General features: G+C 51.2%; 1 protein-coding gene across 1 annotated transcript; it reads left to right on the top strand.

Moving 5' to 3' along the window:
• The first annotated feature begins 358 nt into the window (after positions 1–358).
• LOC133343073 (microtubule-associated protein 1B-like) lies at positions 359–21915 on the top strand. The gene is made up of 4 exons (XM_061552596.1): positions 359–492; positions 10804–15136; positions 16888–17129; positions 19672–21915. The coding sequence occupies exons 2-4, from the start codon at positions 10840–10842 to the stop codon at positions 19825–19827; spliced, it is 4695 nt and encodes a 1564-aa protein (XP_061408580.1). The 5' UTR covers positions 359–492; positions 10804–10839; the 3' UTR covers positions 19828–21915.
• Positions 21916–25780: the final 3865 nt, after the last annotated feature.

The raw sequence follows: 25780 nt of genomic DNA, 5'->3' as shown, positions 1-25780 counted from the left end.
TGGCTGCTGATGATGGTGGTGTCAGGATGACGTCATCCAGCAGTGGATTGACCATGGCTGCTGATGATGGTGCCAGGATGTCATCATCCAGCAGTGGATTGACCATGGCTGCTGATGATGGTGCCAGGATGTCATCATCCAGCAGTGGATTGACCATGGCTGCTGATGATGGTGCCAGGATGTCATCATCCAGCAGTGGATTGACCATGGCTGCTGCTTATGATGGAGCTAAAACCTGGAGGGTTTTATGACCTCTGGGTTGGCACCACGATGTTTTACCCCCCCCCCCACCACTTCCATACGCAGCACACATCCCCAAACAGCAGCAGCAGCACCACCGTCATTGCACGAGACACCACCAGCACCACTCACATCCACACACACACAGAGAGAGATACAATCACGCTGCTGCTGCTAACAGCGACGCCAACATCTGGAAGGGGATAGCAGACAAATTTTAACCGGCTCACGGTGACGGACATTTAACGAGAGGTACGTGCATATTAATTGCAACATTTATTTTTAAAAAATATATATATGTAAAAAATATAGAACAAATACACGATTGCATTGCGGAGAGAGGCTGATGATTGAGGATGATGGTGCCGGTTTGGGGGATGGAGATGAGAGCGTCAGGGATGCGTTGCTCCGGTGTGTGTGTCAGTGTGTGTGTGTCAGTGTGTGTGTCTTCTCGGCCACGGTCATTCCCTCCCTTCTCTACGCTTGCGAGACGTGGACCCCCCTGGTGGAGCATCTTCGCCGGTTGGAAACATTTAGGCTGGCCTGCCTACGATCCATCCTGGGTTTAACCAGGCTGGATTGTGTGAGGAGCTCACAAATCCTTGAAAGATCTGGGCAAAGTCCCATCAGTGAGCTCCTCCGGCAGGCAAGGCTGCGTTGGCTGGGTCATGTAGCCCGCATGCCCAGCCACCGCATGCCGAAACAGCTTTTGTTCGGCCGGATCGAGGGGGCTAGACGGGCGCGGCACGGGCTGGAGAAGAGATGGAGTGATGTGGTACAGGAGGACGTGGAGCTGAGTGGACTTGCCGATGACTGGTACCAGCGGTGTCAAGATCGGCCTCAGTGGAGGAGGCTCGTGAAGGACGCTACTGGGCAGTTGGAGGCAGTCGCCCTCCAACAACAACGGAGGGCGGAGGAGCGACGCTCACAACAACGAGCGGAGCGCCGGGTGGCTAAAGCACAGCAAGTTGGCACAGTAGGGGGCACAGGTGGTGCATCAGCCAGTCATCTCGGTCATCTCGGTCAGTCGACCAGTGGCACCTGGGTCTGCCCCGTGACCTCCTGCCAGCGGGCTTTCGACACTTCACGTGGCCTCAAGGTGCACTTGGCCTGGCACAAGCATCGTGGTGACGTCACCGCCACTTAGTGGCGAATGGCGGTTGTTGTTGTTGTTGTTGTCTGTGTCAGTGTCTGTGTGTCAGTGTGTGTGTCTATGTGTGTGTCTATGTGTCAGTGTGTGTGTCTGTGTGTCTCAGTGTGTGTGTCTATGTGTCAGTGTGTGTGTGTGTCAGTGTGTGTCAGTGTGTGTGTGTCAGTGTGTGTCAGTGTGAGTCTATGTGTCAGTGTGTGTGTGTAAGTGTGTGTCAGTGTGTGTGTCAGTGTGTGTCAGTGTGTGTGTGTCAGTGTGTGTCAGTGTGTGTCTATGTGTCAGTGTGTGTGTGTAAGTGTGTCAGTGTGTGTGTCAGTGTGTGTCAGTGTGTGTGTCTATGTGTGTGTCTGTGTGTGTCTGTGTGTCAGTGTGTGTGTGTCAGTGTGTGCGGGGTCAGTGTGTGTTGGTGTGTGTGGGGCGTGCGTGTATGTGTGTCGGGGTGTGTGGGGTCGGTGTGTGTGGGGTCAGTGTGTGTGTCGGTGTGTGTGGGGTCAGTGTGTGTGGGGTCAGTGTGTGTGGGGTCAGTGTGTGTATGTCGGTGTGTGTGTGTCAGTGTGTGTGTGTTTGTGTGTGCGGAGTCAGTGTGTGTGTGTTGGTGTGTGTGGGGTCAGTGTGTGTGTGTTGGTGTGTGCGGAGTCAGTGTGTGTGTGTTGGTGTGTGCGGAGTCAGTGTGTGTGTGTTGGTGTGTGTGGGGTCAGTGTGTGTGTGTTGGTGTGTGCGGGGTCAGTGTGTGTGTGTTGGTGTGTGTGGGGTCAGTGTGTGTTGGTGTGTGCTGGGTCAGTGTGTGTGTGTCAGTGTGTGTGTGTGTTGGTGTGTGTGGGGTCAGTGTGTGTGTGTGTTGGTGTGTGAGGGGTCAGTGTATGTGTGTGTTGGTGTGTGTGTGTTGGTGTGTGTGTGTTGGTGTGTACGGGGTCACTGTGTGTGTGTTGGTGTGTGTGTGTCAGTGTGTGTGTGTCGGTGTTTGTGGGGTCAGTGTGTGTGTGTTGGTGTGTGCCGGTGTACATATCAATGTGCGTATTTCAGTGCGTGGAGAGCGGTGGGGCAGAGGTTAGCGCGCGCTGCGCTGCAAACCCGGCGACCCGAGTTCAATTCCCGCTCACGGCGACGATTATCCGAGCCGGTCCTGGGCCTCCCCTAGGTCGACTCAGCCTCAAAATGAGTACCCGGTACGGCGTGTAAAAAATAAAAATCGTCACTGGGGGAGACAAAGGCGGCCGGGCGTGGCGCTGGCCACCCCAGAGGTTAGTGGTGGTGGGTGGTGGTGGTGGTGAAATCTGCGTCTCTGTCAACAAAATTGTCGACACGACAATTTTTCTTCGCACGGCTGAAGTCGATGCTGATTTTGTGGAGCAACAGGCTTGCGATTTGTACATTTGGTTGGTGTGCCATGGTGTAAGCTGTGATGATGATGATGACGACGGTGCCAATCTTCTAGTCAATCGGACATTGGAGTCGTCGAATGGTCTCTCTCATCTCTTCTTCATTATTATTCTTCTTCTCGATCGGATGTAGCGGTCCAGCCCTGGACGCGTTGGTGCGTACGGCTATTTGCCAAGTGCAATGCACCCCCACCCCCTCCTGTTCAGCATGCTTCTGTTTAACACGATGTAGGAGGCTTTCGCGACCAATATCATCCATAATAGAGGGTTTATTTGGGGGGGGGGTGGTTAGATCGCGTAAATATTTCAATGTGTCGTTAAAACCCGCCACCACCCGACACAGCCAAACTACACTATGAGACCTCTTTTACCAGTGGCAAAATATAGTAGTAGGTTTTTACCCTTTTAAACTGGTACAAAACTGACACCTTTGTACAAGGCATCATTTTTGCAATAACCACAACACAAGTAGTCAAAAATGCAAACAAAAAGAAGAACTCTGATAATGATAATAATGTCAGTTTTGTACCAGTTTAAAAGGGTAAAAACCTACTACTACAGCCAAACTAGTAAGTAACAAGAGCATGCCAATTCGTCCATAGTACAGCACAACAAACAGGTTTTGCTGTGCTAGTGACGAATTGGCCACGTTCTGTTTAGGTGACAACCCTTGCTAGTCGGCTGTGTCGGGTGGTGGCGGGTTTTAACGACACATTTATATATTTACGCGATCGAACCCAAAAAAAAAAAACCTCTATTATGGACAGCATGCTTCTGTTTGGCCATTCAGAATGATGATTCCAGACACTCTATTGAATGTTACGCAGCAGTGCTATCTATGCCTGTGCTGTGATAGCGAGGCACATCATTTACGCACAGCATAGACCGTAGGCTCATAGATACCCATGCACATAGACCCATAGACTGACGCAAGACCGTAGCCATGGAGTCAACATTGGGGGGGGGGGACCAAATCTTACAGGGGCCCCCCCCCCCCAGAAAAAAAATCAAAATTTTAATTTCCTGCCTAAAATATTTAAAAAAAATAGTAACACATACGATGGACTTTTAATACAAATTTTAACAATGATGTCTAATAGTGTATTGTATTACATTGCTCTGTGTTTTCTTTTTTTAATTTTCTTGTTTCATTGTATGTAATGGCAGAGATTAGGGATTAATAAAGTACAACCATAACCCACAATCATATAAACAGAAATCAATTTTATAGCAATATATTGGGGGGGGGGGGCATTTTGAGCATATTTGAATATTGGGGGGGATGTGTACCCCCTCAATATATATTATAATTATGGCATTGGACTGACATACACAGAGACCCAGAGAATTGCACAGAGACCCATAGACACGCACCTTTCTACGTGCTATGAAGAGTGACCATTGCCCAGAACGTCACCACTTTTATTCATATACTAGCTGTACTACCCCGGCTTCGCCCGGGACTTGGATCCACCACGCCCGGCGATGTTCACACCCCAACAGCAGTTACTCGTTTGAGGCTGAGTCGACCTAGGGGAGGGCCCAGGAGCTGGTTGAAATAATCGTCACCGGCGGTGGCCGTGAGCGGGAATCGAACTCGGGTCGCCGGGTTCGTAGCGCAGCGTAGCGCTAACTACAACACGACAATGCGTTACGCTTCCACGTGCGCGGGTCACATGACAGATTTGACGTCACAGCTCAATTGCCGTGCAAAAGATAAATGCATTATTGAGCTCTCCCCCCAAAAAAAAATCAAAAGTGTATTTTTAAAATGTTTGCATGGTGTACAGTCTGGAAAGTACCCTCATGACACATTTTAAATTTGTTGCATGTCGGGAAGTACGCTAAACATTTTGAACAGACACACATATTCACGACTTTGCCTTTTATATATATGGAGATATTTTACTTTTTAGGCGAATCTGTTAAGATGTTTTCTTCCAGATTGTTTATATCTACGTGCTACTACTGGTACAGCATTGTGTATGTTCATACTCTCTCCCTAGGTGCTGAGCAACAGCAGTAGTTAAGCCCTTTGTATGAGAACAACGTTCCTGTTCAGGATGTGGAGCGCATTGTTTGACTCAGTCTGCAATTGTATTGGCTACGACTGGGCAGACAATTACCGGAAACACGAAATTAGCCCGCAGGAAATTCTCACCATTCACTGCGAAACAATCTAGGTTAGTGAGGCCAACGTAACGATTCCAGTTAATGTATGGGGCACTCATCAGTCCACCGCTGGATAGAAATGCCTCCCCCCCCCCCCCCCCACGCCTTTCACAGTTGACCTGAGCCCCAGTGCAAAGAATTCAATTTCCCGTCACCAAACCTCTTCCCCTACCTCTTCATAGCCCGGCAACCTGGGCCACTTTCAGCCTGGAGGTTCCCGGTCCAGTTGCACCGCATGCCACACTTTGCCCTTTTTAGTCACGTGGGATGTTTGACCATATTTCGTGCTGCAGGTTGGTGAAGATGGGGGGGGGGGGGGGGGTATGTACGTGTGTTGAACTTCTTTCGCACCGTATGTAGCCAACCGTGTCGGGTACCGGTGTGCGGATATCACTCGCCACATTCCGGGCAGCAGAGATTACGGAGGGGACGCTCGTTTCATGGATAAAAACAAATTTTCACACGACGCAGCGTGTCGCCGCTATTAGCCGGAGAAACTTGCGGAGTTTCCAGGGACTGTCAGAGACGCGAATGTGCCAATTTTCACGACTTCGCCAGACACTGAAATCAATGTCGGCGTGGAATTGAGGCCCGCCGTTTGAGCGCGAGCGCGCGAAAGGAAAAAAAATTGAATCAACTGTCACTAAATATGAACATGTTTTTAATATGATCTCATTAACAAATTAATGTCGCTGCCATACATCATTTTTCAATTGTGGTTTTACGTAGCAGTAATAATAAGAACGGTAATGATGCCCCTCACTCGTAAGGCCCACTGAGTTATACAGCTCTTTTTCAGAAGCGACCCGGCCTCTCACACATGATATCTCTACGAAGTGGCTTATCGTGTGAAAATGTATAGCAGCCAAATACTCTTAGACGCATGTTGCTAAATGCGAAGGGAAAAATCGGAGGACAGCGGAGAAAAATCCACGTGACCCACGTGGAGCGGGACACGCAAACTTTAAATATACAGCAGGCGTCAGGGTCGGGATCGGAACAACGACCTCCTGTATACCAGGAGAGGCAGTCAACATCTTGCCACCACGAAGGAGACGTAGAAAATCCAGAAGACCACGGGGAAAGAGACATGTAAACTCTAAATATACAGCAGGCGTCAGGGTCGGGATCGAATCCACGACCTGTATACCAGGCGAGGTAGTCAACATCTTGCCACCACGAAGGAGACGTAGAAAAATCCAGAAGTCCACGGAGAGAGAGGCATGGAAACTCCAAATATACAGGAATCAGGGTCGGCATTGAACCCACAACCTCCTGTATACCAGGCGAGGTAGTCAACATCTTGCCACCACGAAGGAGCTGGAGAAAAATCCACATGTCCACAGGGAGAGAGGCATGTAAACTCCAAATAGACAGGAATCAGGGTCGGGATTGAACCCACAACCTCCTGTATACCAGGCGAGGTAGTCAACATCTTACCACCGCAGAGGACCCGGATAAAAATCAACGTGGCCACGGGGAGAGAGGCATGTAAACTCAAAATATATAGGAATTAGAGCCGGGATTGAACCCACGACCTCCTATATACCAGGCGAGGTAGTCAACATCTTGCCACCACGAAAGAGCTGGAGAAAAATCCACATGTCCACGGGGAGAGAGGCACGGAAACTCCAAATATGCAGGCATCAGGGCGGGGATCGAAAAGCCAGTGATTGATGGAGCCTCTTGAGTGGTCTCTCTCGCAGCCGCCTAATCGAGTCTGACTCACGTGTCCGCGATGAGCGATGATGTCACCAGGTTCATTCAAGGAAACTTTCACACGTGTAGCCCATGAGCTTCGAGCATATATTTCACTCGGTCAGTCCGCACCATCCGAGGTGGCATCACTTTCGCGGTTTTCAATTTCTTTATTAAATTTACGCGACCTAGAACAGTGCATGATGCGATGACCGTTTGTAATGAGTGGGGTTATCAAGTAATTCGCTCATTCTTAGCCCTACAAATAAACTGGTACGACTAAAGTGTTGCTCTCTTAGGTGGTGACCAGTGTCTGATTTGGCCCGTGGACTACGTTGTCCAGGGGCAGGTGATCAACACACTGTCCACGTCATGGTACCTCCTTTGCCAGTACCAAAATATACTAATAGGGTTTTTACCCTTTTTTTCTGGCAACAAAACTGACACCTTTTGCAAGGAATCATGCTTACATTAACCACAATACTTGCAGTCAAATGCAAACAAAAAACAATACTCTGATAATTTATGCATTGTCTTTGAAACTGATTGGTCCACACCAGAGACAGCTTTCTTTGGAGCCTAGTCTCATATGGTGTTCGACCAGATGACGCCAAAAGGCGCACAACTCAAAGACAATGCTAGGCTCCAAAGAAAGCTGTCTCTGGTGTGGACCAATCAGTTTCAAAGACAATGCATACATTATCAGAGTATTGTTTTTTGTTTGCATTTGACTGCAAGTATTGTGGTTAATGTAAGCATGATTCCTTGCAAAAGGTGTCAGTTTTGTTGCCAGAAAAAGGGGAAAACCCCTATTAGTACACTGTCCACGTGTTTTCGCCGTCTTACCAAATGTTATTGCAATTGCGCCACTGGTGTCACGTCGCGAGACAAAGAATCCATACGGAACTCTCACAGCACAGTCAGACCCCCCCCCACTCCGCCCGCAGCTCTCCACCAATATTTCAGCACGGCCCACAGAAATGAATATCACAGAAATATTTCTGAGATTCATTTCAAGTCTTAGGTTTTTTCGGTAAAGTCGCATACGTAAAAATAAAATCAAAATTAATAAAAGTAATAATAGAAATAAAATAAAAAATCACATAGAAATAATAAATTATAAAAGAAATTATATTATTACTTTTATTAATTTTATTTTTTACCTACGTGACTTTACCGAAAAAAAAACCTAAGAGTATGATACCTTGCAGTCACGAAAGCTTCAAATCTAGAATTCCTTTCAAGCGCCGTAAAGGAGGTGGCCAGGGTGACTGACACCGCTGAGACCCTGGTTACAAATTCAGGTTTAAGCTGCCCGGAATTAAACTGGGTCCTCAAGTGTAGTGAGTTGATGGTGTCAGTCCAGTCTGTGCATGACCCCCCCCCCCCCCACTTGTGACACGACACTGTGGGTGGCCGGTCCATCACGACTCCCATCGTCACCCCGGAGACCGCCGCCGTCGCTATGGCAGCGGTTTCCATGCCCGCCGTGACCCGTTGCCTCGGGGTGCAGGAAAATCACAATGACGGAAATTATCACCGACCTCAAATTTGTCTCCAAAAACACGCTCGCTTGCTCGCACCGGCTCACTGCACGAAGCACTGGGTCGCGGGCGTCGCTAGCGACTGTGCTTTTTCTGGAAGACTTTGCTGTTTTTTCCATTTTCTGTTGCGTGTAGTCACTTGAAGATGTTCCTTGTTCATGTTTTTGTTTGTTGCGGTTGCACCCGATTCAAATAGCCGCACGGCTCACAGGGCTATGCCTAATAAATGAAACTGAAACTGACTACACTTATTTGGCCAATCTTATTTGACAGACAACTATATACAGGTTATTGATAGACAGCCAGGCTTGTTTTACCATGTTTAGTTGTTTTCCTCCTTTTCACACTATTGTTATATAGGCCAGGTTTAGTCACAAACCTCTCCATAACAAAGGCTCAGCCTCTTAAGCCTCACCTTACCATATGAATAAAAAGTGTGCCGTACTTGGCCCTTCCCCCCTCTACAACCATTATATATACGGAGTGGTAGCTCTTGCAATCTCTCATTGACTTGATACAGCTGTCGTGGCTGTGACGGTTCCACCTGAAGACGGAAGCTTGTGTTGCCTCCGAAACGTCGTGATTTTTATTTTATTTTACTTTTATTAATTTTAATGTTTTACCTAGGCGACTTTACCGAAAAAACCTAAGAATATGAAACTGACTGTGCAGGCAGTTGCAAATGTGCCAGGGCTCACGGGGCCACTTGATGGGTCCAGGCGATGGATATTCAGAGGGGTGGGTGGGTGAATCGTATGGGGGGTGGGGGGGGGCATTTAAATTCTCGCACCTGGGCCCATTCAGCACTGGATTGATAAAGGACTGTAAATTATAGTGTCCCGTGCTGACCACCACTGCGGCAGACCGATGGTTTGGGCGACGGGCTCTTCTTCAGAGATCCGAGGAGGGACAGAGAGGACAAATAAATTGAATGACTTGTAAAGGTGAGATTATCCTTCTTGGTTCTTTCGGTAAAGTCACATAGAAGGGAAGTAATAAAATAATAAAAATAAAACATAATAAAATAATTCTCACGACATTACGTGACTTTACCGAAAGAACCAAGACGATGAATCCCTGCAGTCACGAAAGCTTTAAATCGAAATTTAAGGTGAGATTAGAATTTACATTTTGGGGGAGGTGGGGTGGGTGCTTCTGAGAAATCTGGGGGATTTTTTATTAAGTTCACAAATTAACGGGTATTCTAAGATGGAACAGAGCGCCGTTTAGCTGCCACGAGACTCGGTCCCACTCGCAAAGGGTGGCCACAAGCACGCTTGCCAGGTCGCAGGACCGGCTCCGACATCACTCGCACACCTCTCCCACCGTCGCTGCACCCCTGTATTTAGCGCTCCATTTTTATCGAAACGCTGCGGATGCAGCCCACGCAGGCGCGCATTAAGGCGTCAGCCACACTATAATTACGAGCCTAGCCTCCTCCGCCTCCTGCCTTTCGGAGCAAGGAAGCATCGAATCTAATTCTGGCCGCATTGGCACAACCAGAGAAGAAAGTTTTCAATCGGGGCAGGTTAGCCGTTACGACAAGCGACGAATCGGTGATGGAGCGAAAACTGAAGAGTGCGAAAATCAAGCGTGGAGAGGTGGGTGCGAGCTTGGAATTCCACCGAGATGCAGGAAGGGGAACACTATGGATTGGAGGAATAGATGCAGGTTAAAGAAAACATTATTATCAAAAAAATACGTTTATTTGGCCAGGACATGCAGCTAAAACAAGATGACGGCCAGTGGCTGAGACTCACGAGAGAATGCCAATCAAGGGAAGGAACACGCCTGAAGGGTCGTCCGCTATGGAGATGAAGCGAGATGAAAACAGCTCGTGCGCAGATGCTTGATGGATCGTAGCTTCGCGGGACCATGACGGGATGGCAACGGTTTGGGGAGTCACTCATCCAGCAGTGGATTGATACTGGCTGACTATGAATTGTACGAAATTATTGGGTGGTACAATCACATTGAATAATTGGCCTCTGTGTTCCAGCTACCCTCTGACCTGGTATCCCCGACTGTGTCGTCACGATTTTCTTATGCATTTTCTTTGTTTTCCTTTCATATTTGTAGTTTTCTTCCTGAAGTTGTTCAAACATTTCCTGCACGGTGCGAAAGAAGTTCATTATACATACATACGACTCAGCCCCATCGGACTGAGTCGTATATTAATATTTTCTCTATCGTATCGCTGATGCCTTTAAGAAGTTAGATTGACCACGGCCGATGATTACGACAATACATTTTTTTAATTAAATTGCACAGAATATTTGTACAGGATGCTATATTAATATATATGCTTATTCAACAAGGAAAAAACCTCTCAACAACTCATTTGCATGAAGGTCCTGTCGAGTTTTCACAGCAGGGGGCGATGATCGCTACGTATCGGCACCTTTGGTCAATAACCAGTTGCATTGTACGACTTGTTTTGTATAATCAAATCGCATTATTTTGCTGTATCACCACATCACGTGCAATACTCAATTGCGATTACCTTAATACAAAGCGATCACTGCCCCATTACTGGCGGGCTACACGGATCGAATGTCCTCCCCTCTTGAGGAACCCCCCAACGTTCTGAAAATTAGTTGTTTCTATCCCTCAACTGCAGATCTGACGCCGAGCCTGACGATCCACACCAGGTGCCATGGACCCGGTAAATGGGGGGAGCCTGTGGGGGGGCGGCTCTCCGGACGCCCTCCTGGGCTCAACGTCGCCCTTCGACCTGTTGGAGCCTCCGCTGGCAAGCGGCTTCCTCAAGCTGTCTCGTCCGTGCTGCTACGTGTTCCCCAGCGGGCGCGGGGACTCGGCGCTCTTCGCCGTAGGCGGTTTCAACCTCCTGGTGGATGGCGGCTCGGAGGCCCGGTCGTGCTTCTGGAAGCTGGTGAGGCACCTGGACCGTGTCGACGCCACCATCCTCACGCACACGGGCACCGACAACCTCCCCGGCTTTGCCTCCTTCCTGCGGCGGAAGATCTCCGAGGCGGTCGCGGAGGAGGGAGGAGGGGGCAGCGACGATGAGACCGGTCCCAGGTCGCCGCCGTCGTCGTCGTTGCCGGCCTGGTCGCTCCGAAAGTCACCGAATCTCCTCATCTCTCCCGAGCTGGGCGTGGTGTTCTACAACGTCCCGGAAAAAAGCAACAACAACAACAACAACGCTGAATTGGCGGCGGCGGTGGCCACTGCCCGTGACAAGGGGAGCCTCGAGGTGTCCACGGTGATCCTGGAGAGCTTGGAGAAGCTGCGAGTGGCTCCACAGCCGTTATTCCGGCTGTCGGCGCCCACCATTGAGCCGGTGATCCTCTTCCACAAGTTGGGCGTGGGACACCTAGACATGTACGTGCTGAGCCCAGTGAGGGAAGGCCGCGAGGGTAACCCACTCGGGCAGAAGCTGCCGTCGAACAGGGCCAAGGGCGGCAACGGCGTGATGGGGCACAAGGAGAGCGGGGCGGCGGTGCCGGCGGCGGCGGCGGCCCCCTGCGCCACTGGCACAGAGTCTGTGGCGGTGCTGGTGGTGTGGCATCCCGCAGACCCGACCGAGAGGATCGTTCGCGTCCTCTTCCCCGGTAACGCGCCACAAGCTAAGGTCCTGGAGAGCCTGGAAAAGCTCAAGCACTTGGAGTTCCTCAAGATCCCTTTGGCCACGCAGAGAGACGTGACGTCGGGCACGGCCACAGCAAAGAACGCCAGCCCGGGGCAGAAGACAGCCAGCAAGGAGAACGTGAAGTCTTCTTCATCCCGCTCCTCCTCCAGCAGGAGGAACCTCAACAAGGAGGTGGTGGAGAAGTCAGACGCCAACAATAGGCAGAGCAAGGGTGGAGAGAAGATGGACAAGAGGGACCCGTTAGCGAAGAACAAACTGGATTTGTCTTCCGAGGCGGTGAAGAACAGGGGCTCCGTGAAGAAGGACGGCAAGAAGCCGGAGGTGAAGAGGGATGCTCAGAAGGTGAGTAAAAACGACATGAAGCCCGCCGGGAAAAAGGACGATGAGCGGAGATCACCAAAGCCAGCGGCGAAGGCCGCGGGACCATCCTCAGAGGGCAGGAAGGGCTCAGCTAAAGCCAAATCTCCCAAAAAAGAGGCCGCAGACATCAAGAAGCCACTCGCGGGAGTTCATCCCAAGTTGAGGGAGAAGCTGAAAGGGCGGTTTGATGCATCAGCGGGCCCCAAGACATCTCCCACATCGTCGCCGGAAGACCTGATGAAGGAGTTTGATGAGGTGAAGCAGGACAACCTGCAGGCGATGATGGCGGTACACAAGGCCCTGGTGTCGGAGAGTCCCAGCGACATCTTCGTGTCAGAGGAGCAGTACGTGGAGAAGATCATCCCGAGCCCCGTGCACGAGGACTACAGCAAGACGCCCGACAGCACCGACGTGGCCGAGTCGCTGCTGTCCCCCGACGAGGGGATCACCACCACGGACGTAGAGGGCGACCTGGACTCGTCTCCCCAAGAGGACCAGGCCCAAAAGCCCGACAGAGAGAAGAATGAACGCTGTGCGCCAGATAAGAACCAGCGGAATGCGTCTGGAGCCGAAGAGCGCACGGAAGCGGGCGGTGAGAAGCGTTCTGCCGACGGAGATGGTGCAGTCGCGAGTGGCATGCAGCAAGAGTCCAACGAATTTCTCGACAAAGCGGAGACGGAAGCGGTGGAGAAGCATGCGCCGAAGGCAATAACAAGCGACGCGGAAACAAGGCAGGGCCACACATTTGACGCTGCAAACACCGACCCGGAAAATATCTCCGTTCACGGTGCCGCCGCGGTGCCGCTTCATCCGCATGCAGACACAGGCCCAAAAGGTTCCGCTAGTGATGCGGCTGCTACGGAGCCGACTCCAAAACCCCATGGCAGTGCATCTGCCACGGAGAAGGACGTCGCTAATGTCACGTCGTCGCAGACATCTGAAACGTCTGACTTTCCACCGAAGACTTCCTCGTCGCCCTCCCGGGAATCCCTGGCGCTCCCCGGCCTGGAAAGGGGCCCTCCCAGCGCCGGGGTCCACGACGTGAAGGACGGTGCCGTGGCAGAGGGTGGCACCTTGCGCGCTCCCACGTCCATTTTGCACCGCACGAAGACCCCGTCGTGCGAGCGGTCCGTGCTCTTCGACCTCACGCCACTGGAGATCAAGCTGACTCCGGACGAAAGCCCTGCCGACAAGGGACCCCAAGGCTCGGACAAAAGTGGAGAAAGCGACGCTTTGGCCGATGCCGATTCCCCAGCGCGCTCCCCTCCATCCAGCGCCGGGCACACGCCCTACAACCTCTCGCCCGTCGACGAACCCTCCTTCCTGTTTGAGGAGGCGGCAGCAGCCCGGGAGCAGGAGGAGGAGGACGCGGGTTTGGAAGAACCCAAGCTGCGCTCGGTTGAGGTATCGCCTGGGAGCTGCAGCGTCAATCAGACCGACGATCACGAGTCCGTCCCCGCCAGGGGCCTAGGGTCCAGGGAAACAATCATGAATGAAATTAAGGACATTGCGAATAAGGAGGTGATCCACTTGGCGGATACCAAAACGTTCGGCTGCGTGCCTCTTCCGGACGATGAGAAGAAAGAGACAGCCAGGCACTTGGCTAATGAGGTGCTGCTTTCCCTAGGCATGCCAGGGAATGCGAGCGAAGGGCCATCCAAGGCTGCCGAGGAGGAGCATCATCTGCAACATCAGAGTTACAACAGTGCGGCGGGGACATCAGAGCCAACTGCCAAGGACAAGCTGAAGACCTCCGCAGTGGACTTGCCCTCCCCAAAGTCCATGACGCCAACAGAGGACAGCTTCCTGCAGGCGTGCGTCACCGTCTCTACCACGTCGATCGCCACCAGCTCCTTCCTCAACGAACCCAACGCCCGCACAATGGACGACGTGTCTCCCTCATTGCCCGTCGATGTGGGCTCGCCGCAGTCCACCGAGGTGGATGAGTCCCTGTCCACCTCCGTGGAGAACCCATCGGTGGGCCGTGGTGAGGCCTCCAGGCCAATGTCGGCCTCGCCCGACCAGATCGTGTCCCCTGGGCGGGCGGACGAGGTGAGCGGGACAATGGCGAGTGATCAGATGACGCAGAAGCAGCACGGATCTCTGGCTTCGTCCGTAGCGTTCCAATTGGACAGATGCGACAACAGTAGCAGCAGCAGCTCCCCAGCCAAAGCAGGTGGTCACCACACAGCTCAAGACAAGAACCAGAGTGCAACTCAGGCTGCTCAGCCAATAGATATCCCCCTTCTTTGCAAAGAGGACCGACAGAAGTGTTTGGAGGCTTCGGCATCCACGGGTGGCAATGCCCCTTCTGTGATGACCTCGGGTCAACTCCAGCAAGGGATCTGCGAGGCTGCGGCGGCACTGACGACCCCAGGACAGCTGTTCCCCTCCTCCGCCCGGTTAGACGACCCCACCACCGCCGCGTCATCGTGGGCGACGCAGCCGCAAAGCAACGTGGACATCGAGACCCCGTCGACGTCGGTCAACAACTCTGTGGCTTCGTCGTCGGACTCGGAAGGGCCTCCGGAACTGAGTCGCGGCTGGGCCGCAGCTGCGATGGAAGGGAGTCCCTTGGCCTGTGGCCCTGCAGCTGCTGCTGGCGCTGCTTCTGCTGTGGGTCCGGAGGCGACACCAGCGCCCGTCAGCTCACCCACCTCACCGCCAGGGGGAGACCCGTGCTCGGCGTGGTCAGCCGAGCGCAAACTCGACCCCACGCCGCCCCCGCCCGACCCCGCCGTGCGCATGGTTGACCCCGAGCTCGCCAACTATGGACCGGCCATGGAGAAGATGCGAGGGGGAGCTGCGACGAAGAGAGATCCCCAGAGCGTGAAGACCCAGAAACAGCCGCGGGTGAAGACGCCGTCACCCGGAGCGAACGCTAAGAACCTCGGGAAGGCCACGACGCCTCCGGGAAGGCCCGGCGTGGGCAAGAAGTCCCCGGGAGATTTGAAAACGACCACGGGCGTCAAGAAGAAGGGTAAGATGGCACGCTAAGAATGGCGCGATGAACATTGTTCATGGGGGGGAGGGGGGAATTATTTGACCATACTTCACACCGCTGGTCGGTGCGGGTCAGCGAAGGTGGCAGGGAGCATAGCCGTTTGGAAGATAGTACAGTACAACAATGGATTGTTTTGCTGCACTGCCCTCTGCTCACAATACTGCCCCATTGCCTTGATCCGTTTGGTGTGCGTACAAACGCTCTAGTCGATGACGACCTGCGGCCCTTTAGCCAGGTCTGTCTGTGCGTTTTATGTAGTCACTCTCTTAGTCACTCTCTTAGTCGATTAAAGGAGTCACACATTTATGAATGGGTTCATTCATAAATGCGCTGCTACCACCCTGCCGAATGGTCCTTAAGACTTTACTGGAAGACAATTGATTGATGCTACATCATGGGACCTCCTTTGCCAGTACCAAAATATGAGAGTAGGTTTTCCCCATTTTTTCTGGCAACAAAACAGGTGTTAAGATGTTAAAAGACCAAACTGAAACCTTTTACAAGGAATCATGTCTGCATTAACCACAATACTTGTGGTCAGAATGAATACAAAAAACAAACTCTGATAATATATGCATTGTTTTTTAAACTGATTGACCCACACCAGAGACAGCTTTGAGCCTAGTCTATTATTTTAGTTTTTCTTCCGGTTCAGTTCCGATGACGTACGTTTCATTGCCGTATGTGTACGTCATTGGAACGAAACCGGAAGAAAAACTGATGACTTACACGTACGTCATTACACTACTAAACACTACACTACTATACACTACTATACACTACACTATACACTACACTATACACTACACTACTATACACTACACTACTATACACTACTATACACTACACTATACACTACACTACTATACACTACACTACTATACACTACACTACTATACACTACACTATACACTACACTACTATACACTACACTACTATACACTACACTACTATACACTACACTATACACTACACTACTATACACTACACTACTATACACTACACTACTATACACTACACTATTATGCACTACACTATACATGACACTACTATACACTACATTATACACTATACTATACACTACACTACTATACACTACACTATACACTACACTACTATATACTACACTACTATACACTGCACTACTATACACTGTACTACTATACACTATACACTACACACTGGGCTCTATGGAGACGCGTCATTAAGCGATTAGTCATTAACAGGGCTTGTTGTTAGGAGGGGTTCTACTCTAAACTACTATACACTATACTACTGTACACTATACTACTATACACTACACTATACACTACACTATACACTACACTACTATACACTACACTATACACTACACTATATACACTACACTATACACTACACTATATACACTACACTACTATACACTACACTATAAACTACACTAGTATACAATACACTACACACTACACTATACACTACACTATACACTAGACTACTATACACTACACTACTATACATTATGTTACTATACACAACAATAGTATACTACACTATACACTACTCTACTATACACTACACTATATACACTACACTACTATACACTACACTATACACTACACTATACACTACTATACACTACTATACACTACATTAGACACTACACTACACATTGGGCTCTATGGAGGGGTTCTGCTGTATCACGCTGACCCTCGCCGTCCATTGGCGTCTGACCCCTAACCCCGACCCAGGAGGTGGCGCGGGTGGCGCGAGTGGCGGCGCGGCCCCCCCCCTCGCCGCGGTGTACGTGGACCTGGCCTACATCCCCGCTCACGGAGCGCAGGGGCAGGTGGACGTCGACTTCTTCCGGCGCGTGCGGGCGACGCACTACGTGCTGAGCGGGAACGACGCGGGCGGCGCCGCGAGGGCGCCGGGTCGCGCCACGCTCGACGCGCTGCTGGTCGGCCGGGCCGAGTGGGGGGTCAACCACACGGTGAGAGCGGTGGGGGCCACCCCCCACCCCCCACCGTGATGTGGGGGGCGGTGGAACAATGACAGATAATGATAAACGATAAACGAACGATTCTAATGGGACCCTTTTTGGCAGGATTTAAAATGATGATGCCATAAGAAAAGGCTTTAGCACAGAGGTCGCAAACGGGTTTTGATTCCTTACCCGTACCCATACCCGGCCGCACCAGGGTCGCAAACGGGTACCCGTACCCATACCCGGCCGTACCCGTACCCTACACGTACCGGGTACCTGATTGCGACCTCTGGGATGAAGCCATGTTGCAGGCGCTGGTGGGTTGATTCTAGGAACTTGAATTGTGAGAAGAGACAAGACGTTGGGAAATGAGTGACAAACGGTGACTCACCAGTGACTCACGGTCTACCCGTACCCGGCCGCACCAGGGTCGCAAACGGGTACCCGTACCCGTACCCGGCCGGTACGGATAGCCGGGTATCGGGTAGGGTATCGGGTACCCGGTTGCGACCTCTGCTTTAGCACTTTCTAGCAATCAAACAGGAGGTGTTAAGATGTTCGAACACCCATTGCAAGGCATCAAGCCTGCATTGAATACACGTGGCAAAACATGCAAAGAAACATACTCTGATAACACTGCTCAACAAAGAAAAACATTTTTTTCTAGCCTGGACTTTTGCAGCTGTTTTTGCAGACTAATTTCCAAATCTGATCTCAGATTTGCTCTATCACATCTCATTTTTATGCTATCGGCATACCCAATTTTCATTCATTTTACCCGAAATTAACTCTGTCACTTACGATTGCAAGTTGTTGCGAGTCAGTGACTGCTTTAGTGTTGAAATATGGTGCTGTATTTTTAGGATAGTGTATTTATAATATCATTTTATGTAGATATACACATTTATTTAATATTTTTCTTCTGCAGTTTTTATTGAAAATGCAATATTTGATATCTCAAAAACCTGATGTGATAGACAAAAACTGATGCCACATTTGGAATCAACACCCGAAAATGACCTTAAAACCGTTGGAATACAGTGATCCCTCGTTTATCGCGGTTAATGGGGACCGAACCCCTCGCGAATCTCGTCTCTGTTTCAAAGAACAAATTTGACCTAAGGTCTACACTCATTTACCAGCTTAATATTCCCTATTGCCGTACATATACTGGAGGAAGGGCCTTTGCTATTGATGCCCCCAGGGTCTGGAATGCTGTTGCAAATAAATTGAAACTTGAGTCACTACCTATGAGATCTTCACTCAAAACTGCTCTAGAGGAGTTGTACACCCCTAGCTGCCAGTGCTATTCAGTGACCTAAAATTAAATGTTTCGCTCCGGATGATCGCTACAAAGTATGACCTGTGTTTTGATTTAGTGTGCTGATCTTAAAGGTGCATTGAAAAATTACAATACTCCGATTGATGCTCCTGCTGTTGTGGAGTGACTCATGCAGCCAGCTATGGCTGCAGGGTTTTGGTAGTAGATGTTGTTTATGCCATTTATTGTGAAAATTCCGTCACAGTTCCTATGGTTGCTTTTTCATTGCTTTCATGGCTTTATTTTGGTGATTTCGAAAAGTGTATTGGTTTAGCCATGTTTGTTTGTTGTAGTACAGAGTTAGACTGATGGCCTTAATCTAAGCTGTCTTGTGGTTGTTGTTGTTTGACTTGCATCCCACTGAGATTTTTGCACACAGCGTTGGTGTACGGTGTTTTTTCTGCAATATTTTTGCTGTCTTTTCTTGAATTTTCTGTTTGCACTTAGTCACATATTCACTTTAAGATGTTTTTTGTTCATGTTTTTTGTTTGTTGCGGTTGCACCCGATTCAAGAGCTGAATGGCTCACAGGGCTATACCTAATAAATGAACTTGAACTTGAAACTTGAACTTGATGGGTGAAAATCCGCGAAGTAGGATTGGCCCCCTAGGAATTTCCGTATATGTGTGTGTGGGTACCAGAATGTTTAAAATATGTATATTTATACTTTATATATATATTTTACTTAAATCTATTTAATTATAAAACCTTAATATTATACATTCACTCTCTCTCTCTCATACGATACGTATTATGGTGTTCTACACTCACCAATGACAGTAGTATCTTGAGACTTGACTCCAGTAATGACGACGATGACGATGACAATGACGATGACAATGACGACGATGACAGACCTGTGCAGTTCGATGAATGTGATGATGAATGATGATGATGGTGTTACTGCACAGGTATAATGAGGCCTTTAAATCAGTTCGAAAAATCCGCGATGCACTGAGGCCACGAAACTTGAACCGCGAAGTGGCGAGGGGTTACTGTACCTTATGCCAGAAAAAGTGTGTTGACCAGTGTAATATGTGCATTGTCTTTGAACCCGATTGGCAGAAAGGGTGAAGCCTAATTCTTATTTTTCCATCATGATAAATCCGACACGATAACATCTGCCTCCGCCTGCCGCGTCATTCCGCTCTTCCCACCGTCGTGCCGGCGTTCGCTCGTTGCCAAGCCGATTCCGACGCCGCCCGCGTTTTGTTTCGGGCGCGCAGGTGACGCTGATCCCCACGTACGACACGGCGGCCGTGCGCGGCTGGTACCAGGAGACGCACGAGCGGCAGCGCGAGCTGGGCATCATGGTGCTCGCCAGCAGCAGCACCGTGGTCATGCAGAGCGAGTCCTTCCCCGCCTGCAAGATCGAGTTCTGATCACAGCCCCGGCCGCGTTCATCGCCGCCGCCGCCGCCACCGGGTCCGCGGGATGGAGGCGGTGGGGAGTTTGTGCTGGCGTCAGCGGCGCCGCCTGGCACCCCGGCGGGTTTTCCCGGCGACGCCCGTAATCCACGGCTGCCGCTTGCGGCTCAGCGGCGGGCTCGCACGCGTTCCGGCCTCCGTCCCGGATTAACCGGCGCTGGCTGCGAAGCGCCGCTTGCTCGCCGGTCCCCCGTCGCGCTGGCACGGAGCCGCAGGCGAGCGCCGCGGTGCCCTCTGGCTCGGCGCCAGCGCGTGGCAGGGTGCGTTGCACGGCTGCCCCCGTCGACTGTTGGCCGCGAGACGGCCGGGCTCGTTCGAAGCCGTCCTCCAAACTTTGCACCGTCTGTCGGGCTCGCGGACTCGCTCGCCCCTGCCGGCCCTCCTTTGCACCCCCCACGCCGTGATCCCAATCACCGGGGCGCAGCTTACCGGGCGAGCGCATGGCCTCGAAAGCACAAGCGGGGACGTCGCGGGCGTTCAGGCTGACCGGGCACGCGCACCGGCTCCGCTGGCTCACCGGCATGTGTCTCTGTGTTGCTACGGTAGCATGGTCGGGTTTCATCATGAGTAGCCGTCACAGTCGTGTCGTCGTCTAAATTATATTGAAGGACGCCACCGAGTGGTTCAGAGGTCAGAAACGTTGAGCCGGTACTTCTGAGTCCTTGGGTTTAACTGTGCAGGTTTCAGCCTCTGAACTACGGTGATTAAACCAGGTTCCAAAGTGAAGCAGTCTCAGCATTTGTCGCCACTGACTCACATACAGACCCATAGACTCGCATAGAATGACCCATAGACTCACGTAGAGACCCATAGACTCGCATAGTGTGACCCGTAGACTCACATACAGACCCATAGACTCACATACAGACCCATAGACTCGCATAGAGTGACCCATAGACTCACGTAGAGACCCATAGACTCGCATAGTGTGACCCATAGACTCACATACAGACCCATAGACTCACGTAGAGACCCATAGACTCACGTAGAGACCCATAGACTCACGTAGAGACCCATAGACTCGCATAGAGTGACCCATAGACTCACGTAGAGACCCATAAACTCGCACAATGGTCCACATGCTCAAGTAGACCGAAGTTGTGCAATGACTTAATGGTCTCAGCCAGGTCACCAATGACTGCCCAAAGTAAATAACAACCCATGACTTCAAACTCAATTTGGCAAAATCCCAACTCTTAGAATTAAAAATATGCGGTTGCAAAGCGGGCGGGGAAGGTGCTTCCGCCGTTTGTGGGGTTCAGAGGTCACTCTGCAAGGGATTTCAGAGGTCGCTCTGCCAGACCGCGATCTTCAACAGATTCTGCGTCGCACGACGGCGTTGGCGATAACTCGGTTAAAAAACAAACGGACGAACAGAATGCGTGTCACTCGGAGCCGGCGCGAGAGCCGCCGGACGTCGCGCACGGCCACACTAAACGCCGGGCGAATTCCCCGTCCCGCTGGCTCCCCTGACGCACAATAGATTTCTAGATTTGAAGCTTTCGTGACTGCAAGGATTGATATTATTTTGGTTTTTTCGGTAAAGTCACGTGGGTAAAAGATAAAAAAAATATATATATTCAGAGCCCCACTTGGCTTCTCCCACCCTCAACCAGTATAGAAACAAGGACTGTTTTCTTGGAATTTCTTCTCTTACTTGATACAGCTATCGTGCTGTGACGGTTCCACCTGAAGACGGAAGCTTGTGTTGCCTCCGAAACGTCGTGATTTTTATTATTTCATTTAAATTTTACTTTTATTAATTTAAATTTTTTATCTACGTGACTTTACCGAAAAAACCAAAGAATACCCAATAGATTTGTCGCTGGCCAGTGTCGGCGATTTAATTTGCGCGTCCACGGCAAGGCCGCCGACCTCGCGGACAAAAAAATCCGACATTGCCCTCGGTTGAACCCTCCCGCGCATCGCGTGATGAGAGATATACATAGGGGTGGGAAAATTCGTAGTGATGGAAGTGACTTGCCACTCGGAGCGAGCGTTGAATCATTGGTGCTCAAATTTCGATTTGAAGCTTTCGTGACTGCAGGGATTCATCTTCTTGGTTCTTTCGGTAAAGTGACGTAGAAGGGAAATAATAAAATAATAAAAATATAACATAATACAATAATTATCACGACGTTTCCGCCACAACGCAAGCAGCCGTCTGAAGACGCTGTCTTTCCGACAGACCTGTTCTTCACCTGAGGACGGCTGCTTGCGTTGTGGCCGAAACGTCGTGAGAATTATTTTATTTTGTTTTATTTTTATTATTTTATCATTGGTGCCCGTTTGCCGTTCACAGCTTTGTGAAAAGGGGTTGGTGGAAGTTCCACGTTCCGATGGCAGTGGGGCGAGTCCGTCCATCATAACAAAAACCACCCGTTGACTTCCCCACAACAAAGTGGTTGTCATTTTGTTGACCCCAGAGGGAGGTATGATGGCACCACCACTCCGCTCGCCCCACCGCCCCAAATCATGATTTAAACTAACAACCTTCCGATTGAGAGCCGCTCACTCTAACCAAGGAAACATGTCTCGGAGGTTTTTCGTCACGAATTCATGAACAGGGTTAACCAAATCATCTCGTCCGATCTCGGAAGACGTGACAGGTGTTGTAGGTTACTGCGGAGGCTACGTGGGGGGGCCGCGCGGCAAATATTTCACTGTCGCACCGTACTTCTGCGCTCCCGATACCTGCCCCTCCGCTCCCCAACCACCCTTCTCTTTCGCTTGCAACGCGTTGCGCCGGGTCCACACTCGCGGCGTAGCTAGCCCAGTGCTGTGCAGGCACCGCGTGGGCCGGAGGGGGCTCAAGCGCTGGACTCAGAGGTCGCAAACGGGTTTTGATTCCTTACCCGTACCCGTACCCGGCCGCACCAGGGTCGCAAACGGGTACCCGTACCCGGCCGTACCCGTACCCTACCCGTACCCGGCCGGGTACGGGTAGGGTACGGGTACCCGATTGCGACCTCTGGGATGAAGCCATGTTGCAGGCGCGGGTGGGTTGATTCTAGGAACTTGAATTGTGAGAAGAGACAAGACGTTGGGAAATGAGTGACAAACGGTTACTCACCAGTGACTCACAGCCTACCCGTACCCGGCCGCACCAGGGTCGCAAACGGGTACCCGTACCCGGCCGGGTACGGGTAGCCGGGTATCGGGTAGGGTACGGGTATCGGGTAGGGTACGGGTATCGGGTACCCGGTTGCGACCTCTGACTGGACTAAAAATAGTTGAGAGGGATGGGAGGAGGGGGGGGTGAAATTGAACAGGGGGGACCGTACCCGAACCACGCATGTGTCCCGCCTTAAGTGGACCATTGAGCAAATGCTTCCTGCAACCGCGTGCAGATATGATCGTCCGCATGCAAGCGTTTCGGGTGCACGCGACCAAGTTGCATGAGACTGATTGCTTCAGCTGTGGACTGGTCCTCAGCGATCCCCCTAGCCGGTAATGACGAGCGCTGTGGCGAGTGTGCTGAATGTACCACGGCGGCCGTTAGACGAAGCATTAACATTCCACGTGGGATCCCGGAGGAAGGGAGGGAGATGACCAGGGCATTGATGTATCCTGTACAGTCGTGCTAAAAGCTGCAGATGAAAAAAAGCAACCGTGCAGTCATCTGCACAATCGTCGTAGGTGTTTTGACAGATGCTACTATATTTGTGTACCGCGTGAAACTTAGACTTATTTAGTGACGGAGCCTGACCGAAAGGGGACCAAGAATTGTGATACAAAGACGTATTTCTGTACACCGCACGGGCGGATTTTGCAACGGGCACGCGTTGTGAGAAGAAAGTAGGCCGTACGAGCGAAGGCCGACTCCGTGCAGTGTTCATCGGGGGCATCTGCGTTCACATTGAATGTACGAGCGAGCTGTGCTGGCATCGGCAATGAGCTGAAGCTCACGGTCGCTCAACGCAGTCTGTTCTTCTATCACGCGGTCATTGCGTGTCCCGAAGAACGCCGCGTTACGGAACAATTGCCTGATCACAAATGATATGTAATATGGAGGGGTAGAGCACGGCCCGCGATAATACGCGAGATGCGCACGCAGGCCGAGCGAAGACTTGAGGCGTGCGGGAAGCATCTGGAAGCATCCAGCAGCATCCTGAGGCAGCCGTGCGACCGCTTGTTCCGGCTCGCACGACGTAGTTCCGTTCACTCGATCGCCGTTATATTCAATTCGCGTTATGAAAACCACTCGCGGTGTTGTAAGAGAATGGACTGTGCTCGTGTTTTTTCTCCTGGCACATCCGAGTCAGGGACCAGAACCGGGCCACCGGGCGGCGTTTCGACTGCCGATTTACCGAGCCGAGCCGCAAAACCGAAGCCGCGCAACGCCGGGCTCACACGAGACTCCGGGGCCCAAGAAGGGCTTGCCGGGCTCGGGGCTGATCGCGTGTCCATTGCGCGCGCCGTCGGTCAGCTCGAATCGCAACGACGGCGTCGCCGCGCGCGTGTCCACGTCGCCCGTGTGACGTCGCTGGCACGGCTCGGCTTGCGCGGTGGGAAAAGCAAACCGCCGTGTCTTCCTGAACCCGTGCCGCTGCGCTGGCTCGGCACTGCCCCCACCGGATGCGCCAGTGGAATAGAAGTAAATGTCCCCCTTTTGCCACCGGGGAATCTGCAATTCGTGGGGGGACGGGGGTCGTAATGCCACTCGATAATCAAAGAATCCATCTCTCTGTGTTCACATCGCAGTGCACGGTAGCGCCTCTTCCAAACGGCTGCAGGAGGGGGCTGACGGACGGTGGCAGTGACTCCGAGACCAATTGCACGCAACGCAGAACGAGCCGAGGCCCGTGGATTCTTCCGCGCGATTTCGAGATGCGGGTACCGTGAGCTCAAGAAATCAGACTGATGGACCGGTGCATCGTTACACCGCTGAGAGATAAAGGCGCTGTTCGTTTTGGTGAACCACTCGCGGATCTGAGAGAAAGTTCACTACTATATCAGGGTATTCACTAGAACAAATTCTAGATTTGAAGTTTTCGTGACTGCAAGGATTCATACTCTTTGGTTTTTTCGGTAAAGTCACGTAGGTAAAAATTAAAATACATTAAATCACGACGTTTCCGGCAGCAACACAAGCGTCGGACACACTTAAGCAGTGTTGTGCTTTTGCTAAGTTGTCCCGACCTGAAGAAGGCCGCTTGTGTTGCGCCCGAAACGTCGTGATTTAATTTATTTTAATTTTTTACCTACGTCACTAGAACGAGTCTAATCACAATTTGAACCGGCACATTTCAAGAATCACTTGGGAACACCGACACATCGTGTGTAAATGTGCATTTGTTCGGGTCTCCTGTTCAAATGCGAAATGAAACCACGACACAGACGGGTACACCGACAGCCCCACATTCTCTGTAGAACTGCACCCGAGGAGGTAGCTCACGATCTTATAAAAAGTTCACAGTTTTAGAGCGATAAACTAACTCGCTTGCGCGCTCAATCACTCGACGACACCGCGGTGGACTCACCCAGCGAGCCCTGGGTGGACGATTGCTCGGAGCAGATGGATCGTTCCGTGCACAGCGATCGGTCGGAGCATTACGATCGAGGAGGAATTGACGTTTGGCAGCGTACGCGGTCGCTGTACACGGGGTCTTTGCGATCGTAATGCGATCGCTGCATGGAATCATAAAGACACACGGGAAGACGGTGCTCATGCAGTTATATTCGTTATGAATGAGGTGGGGGGGGATGGGATCGTTATAATAAGCAGGGTTCGGTGTCACGGGGTTACGTAATAATTTAAAAACGACGTGTTTATGCCGAGTTGCACATTATATATCGTGACGTTCTACAGCTGGGCAATTACAAGCAGGCACTTAACAAGAGAGATTATATTCATTCATATATACGGTATACGTGTGTGTGTATGCAAGTTGCATGGGACTTACCA

Source organism: Lethenteron reissneri, chromosome 1 (assembly GCF_015708825.2).
Source record: "Lethenteron reissneri isolate LAM-NWPU_2019-01 chromosome 1, ASM1570882v1, whole genome shotgun sequence".
Taxonomy (NCBI): Eukaryota; Metazoa; Chordata; class Hyperoartia; order Petromyzontiformes; family Petromyzontidae; genus Lethenteron; species Lethenteron reissneri.
The sequence above is the reverse complement of the archived record's forward strand: the minus strand, read 5'-3'. Positions and strand labels throughout refer to the sequence as shown.

Coding starts and splice junctions, on each gene's coding strand:
- LOC133343073 (XM_061552596.1), top strand. CDS start 10,840: ATGGACCCGGTAAATGGGGGGAGCCTGTGGGGGGGCGGCTCTCCGGAC. Junction 15,137..16,887: donor CACGGGCGTCAAGAAGAAGG/GTAAGATGGCAC, acceptor ACCCCGACCCAG/GAGGTGGCGCGGGTGGCGCG. Junction 17,130..19,671: donor AGTGGGGGGTCAACCACACG/GTGAGAGCGGTG, acceptor TCGGGCGCGCAG/GTGACGCTGATCCCCACGTA.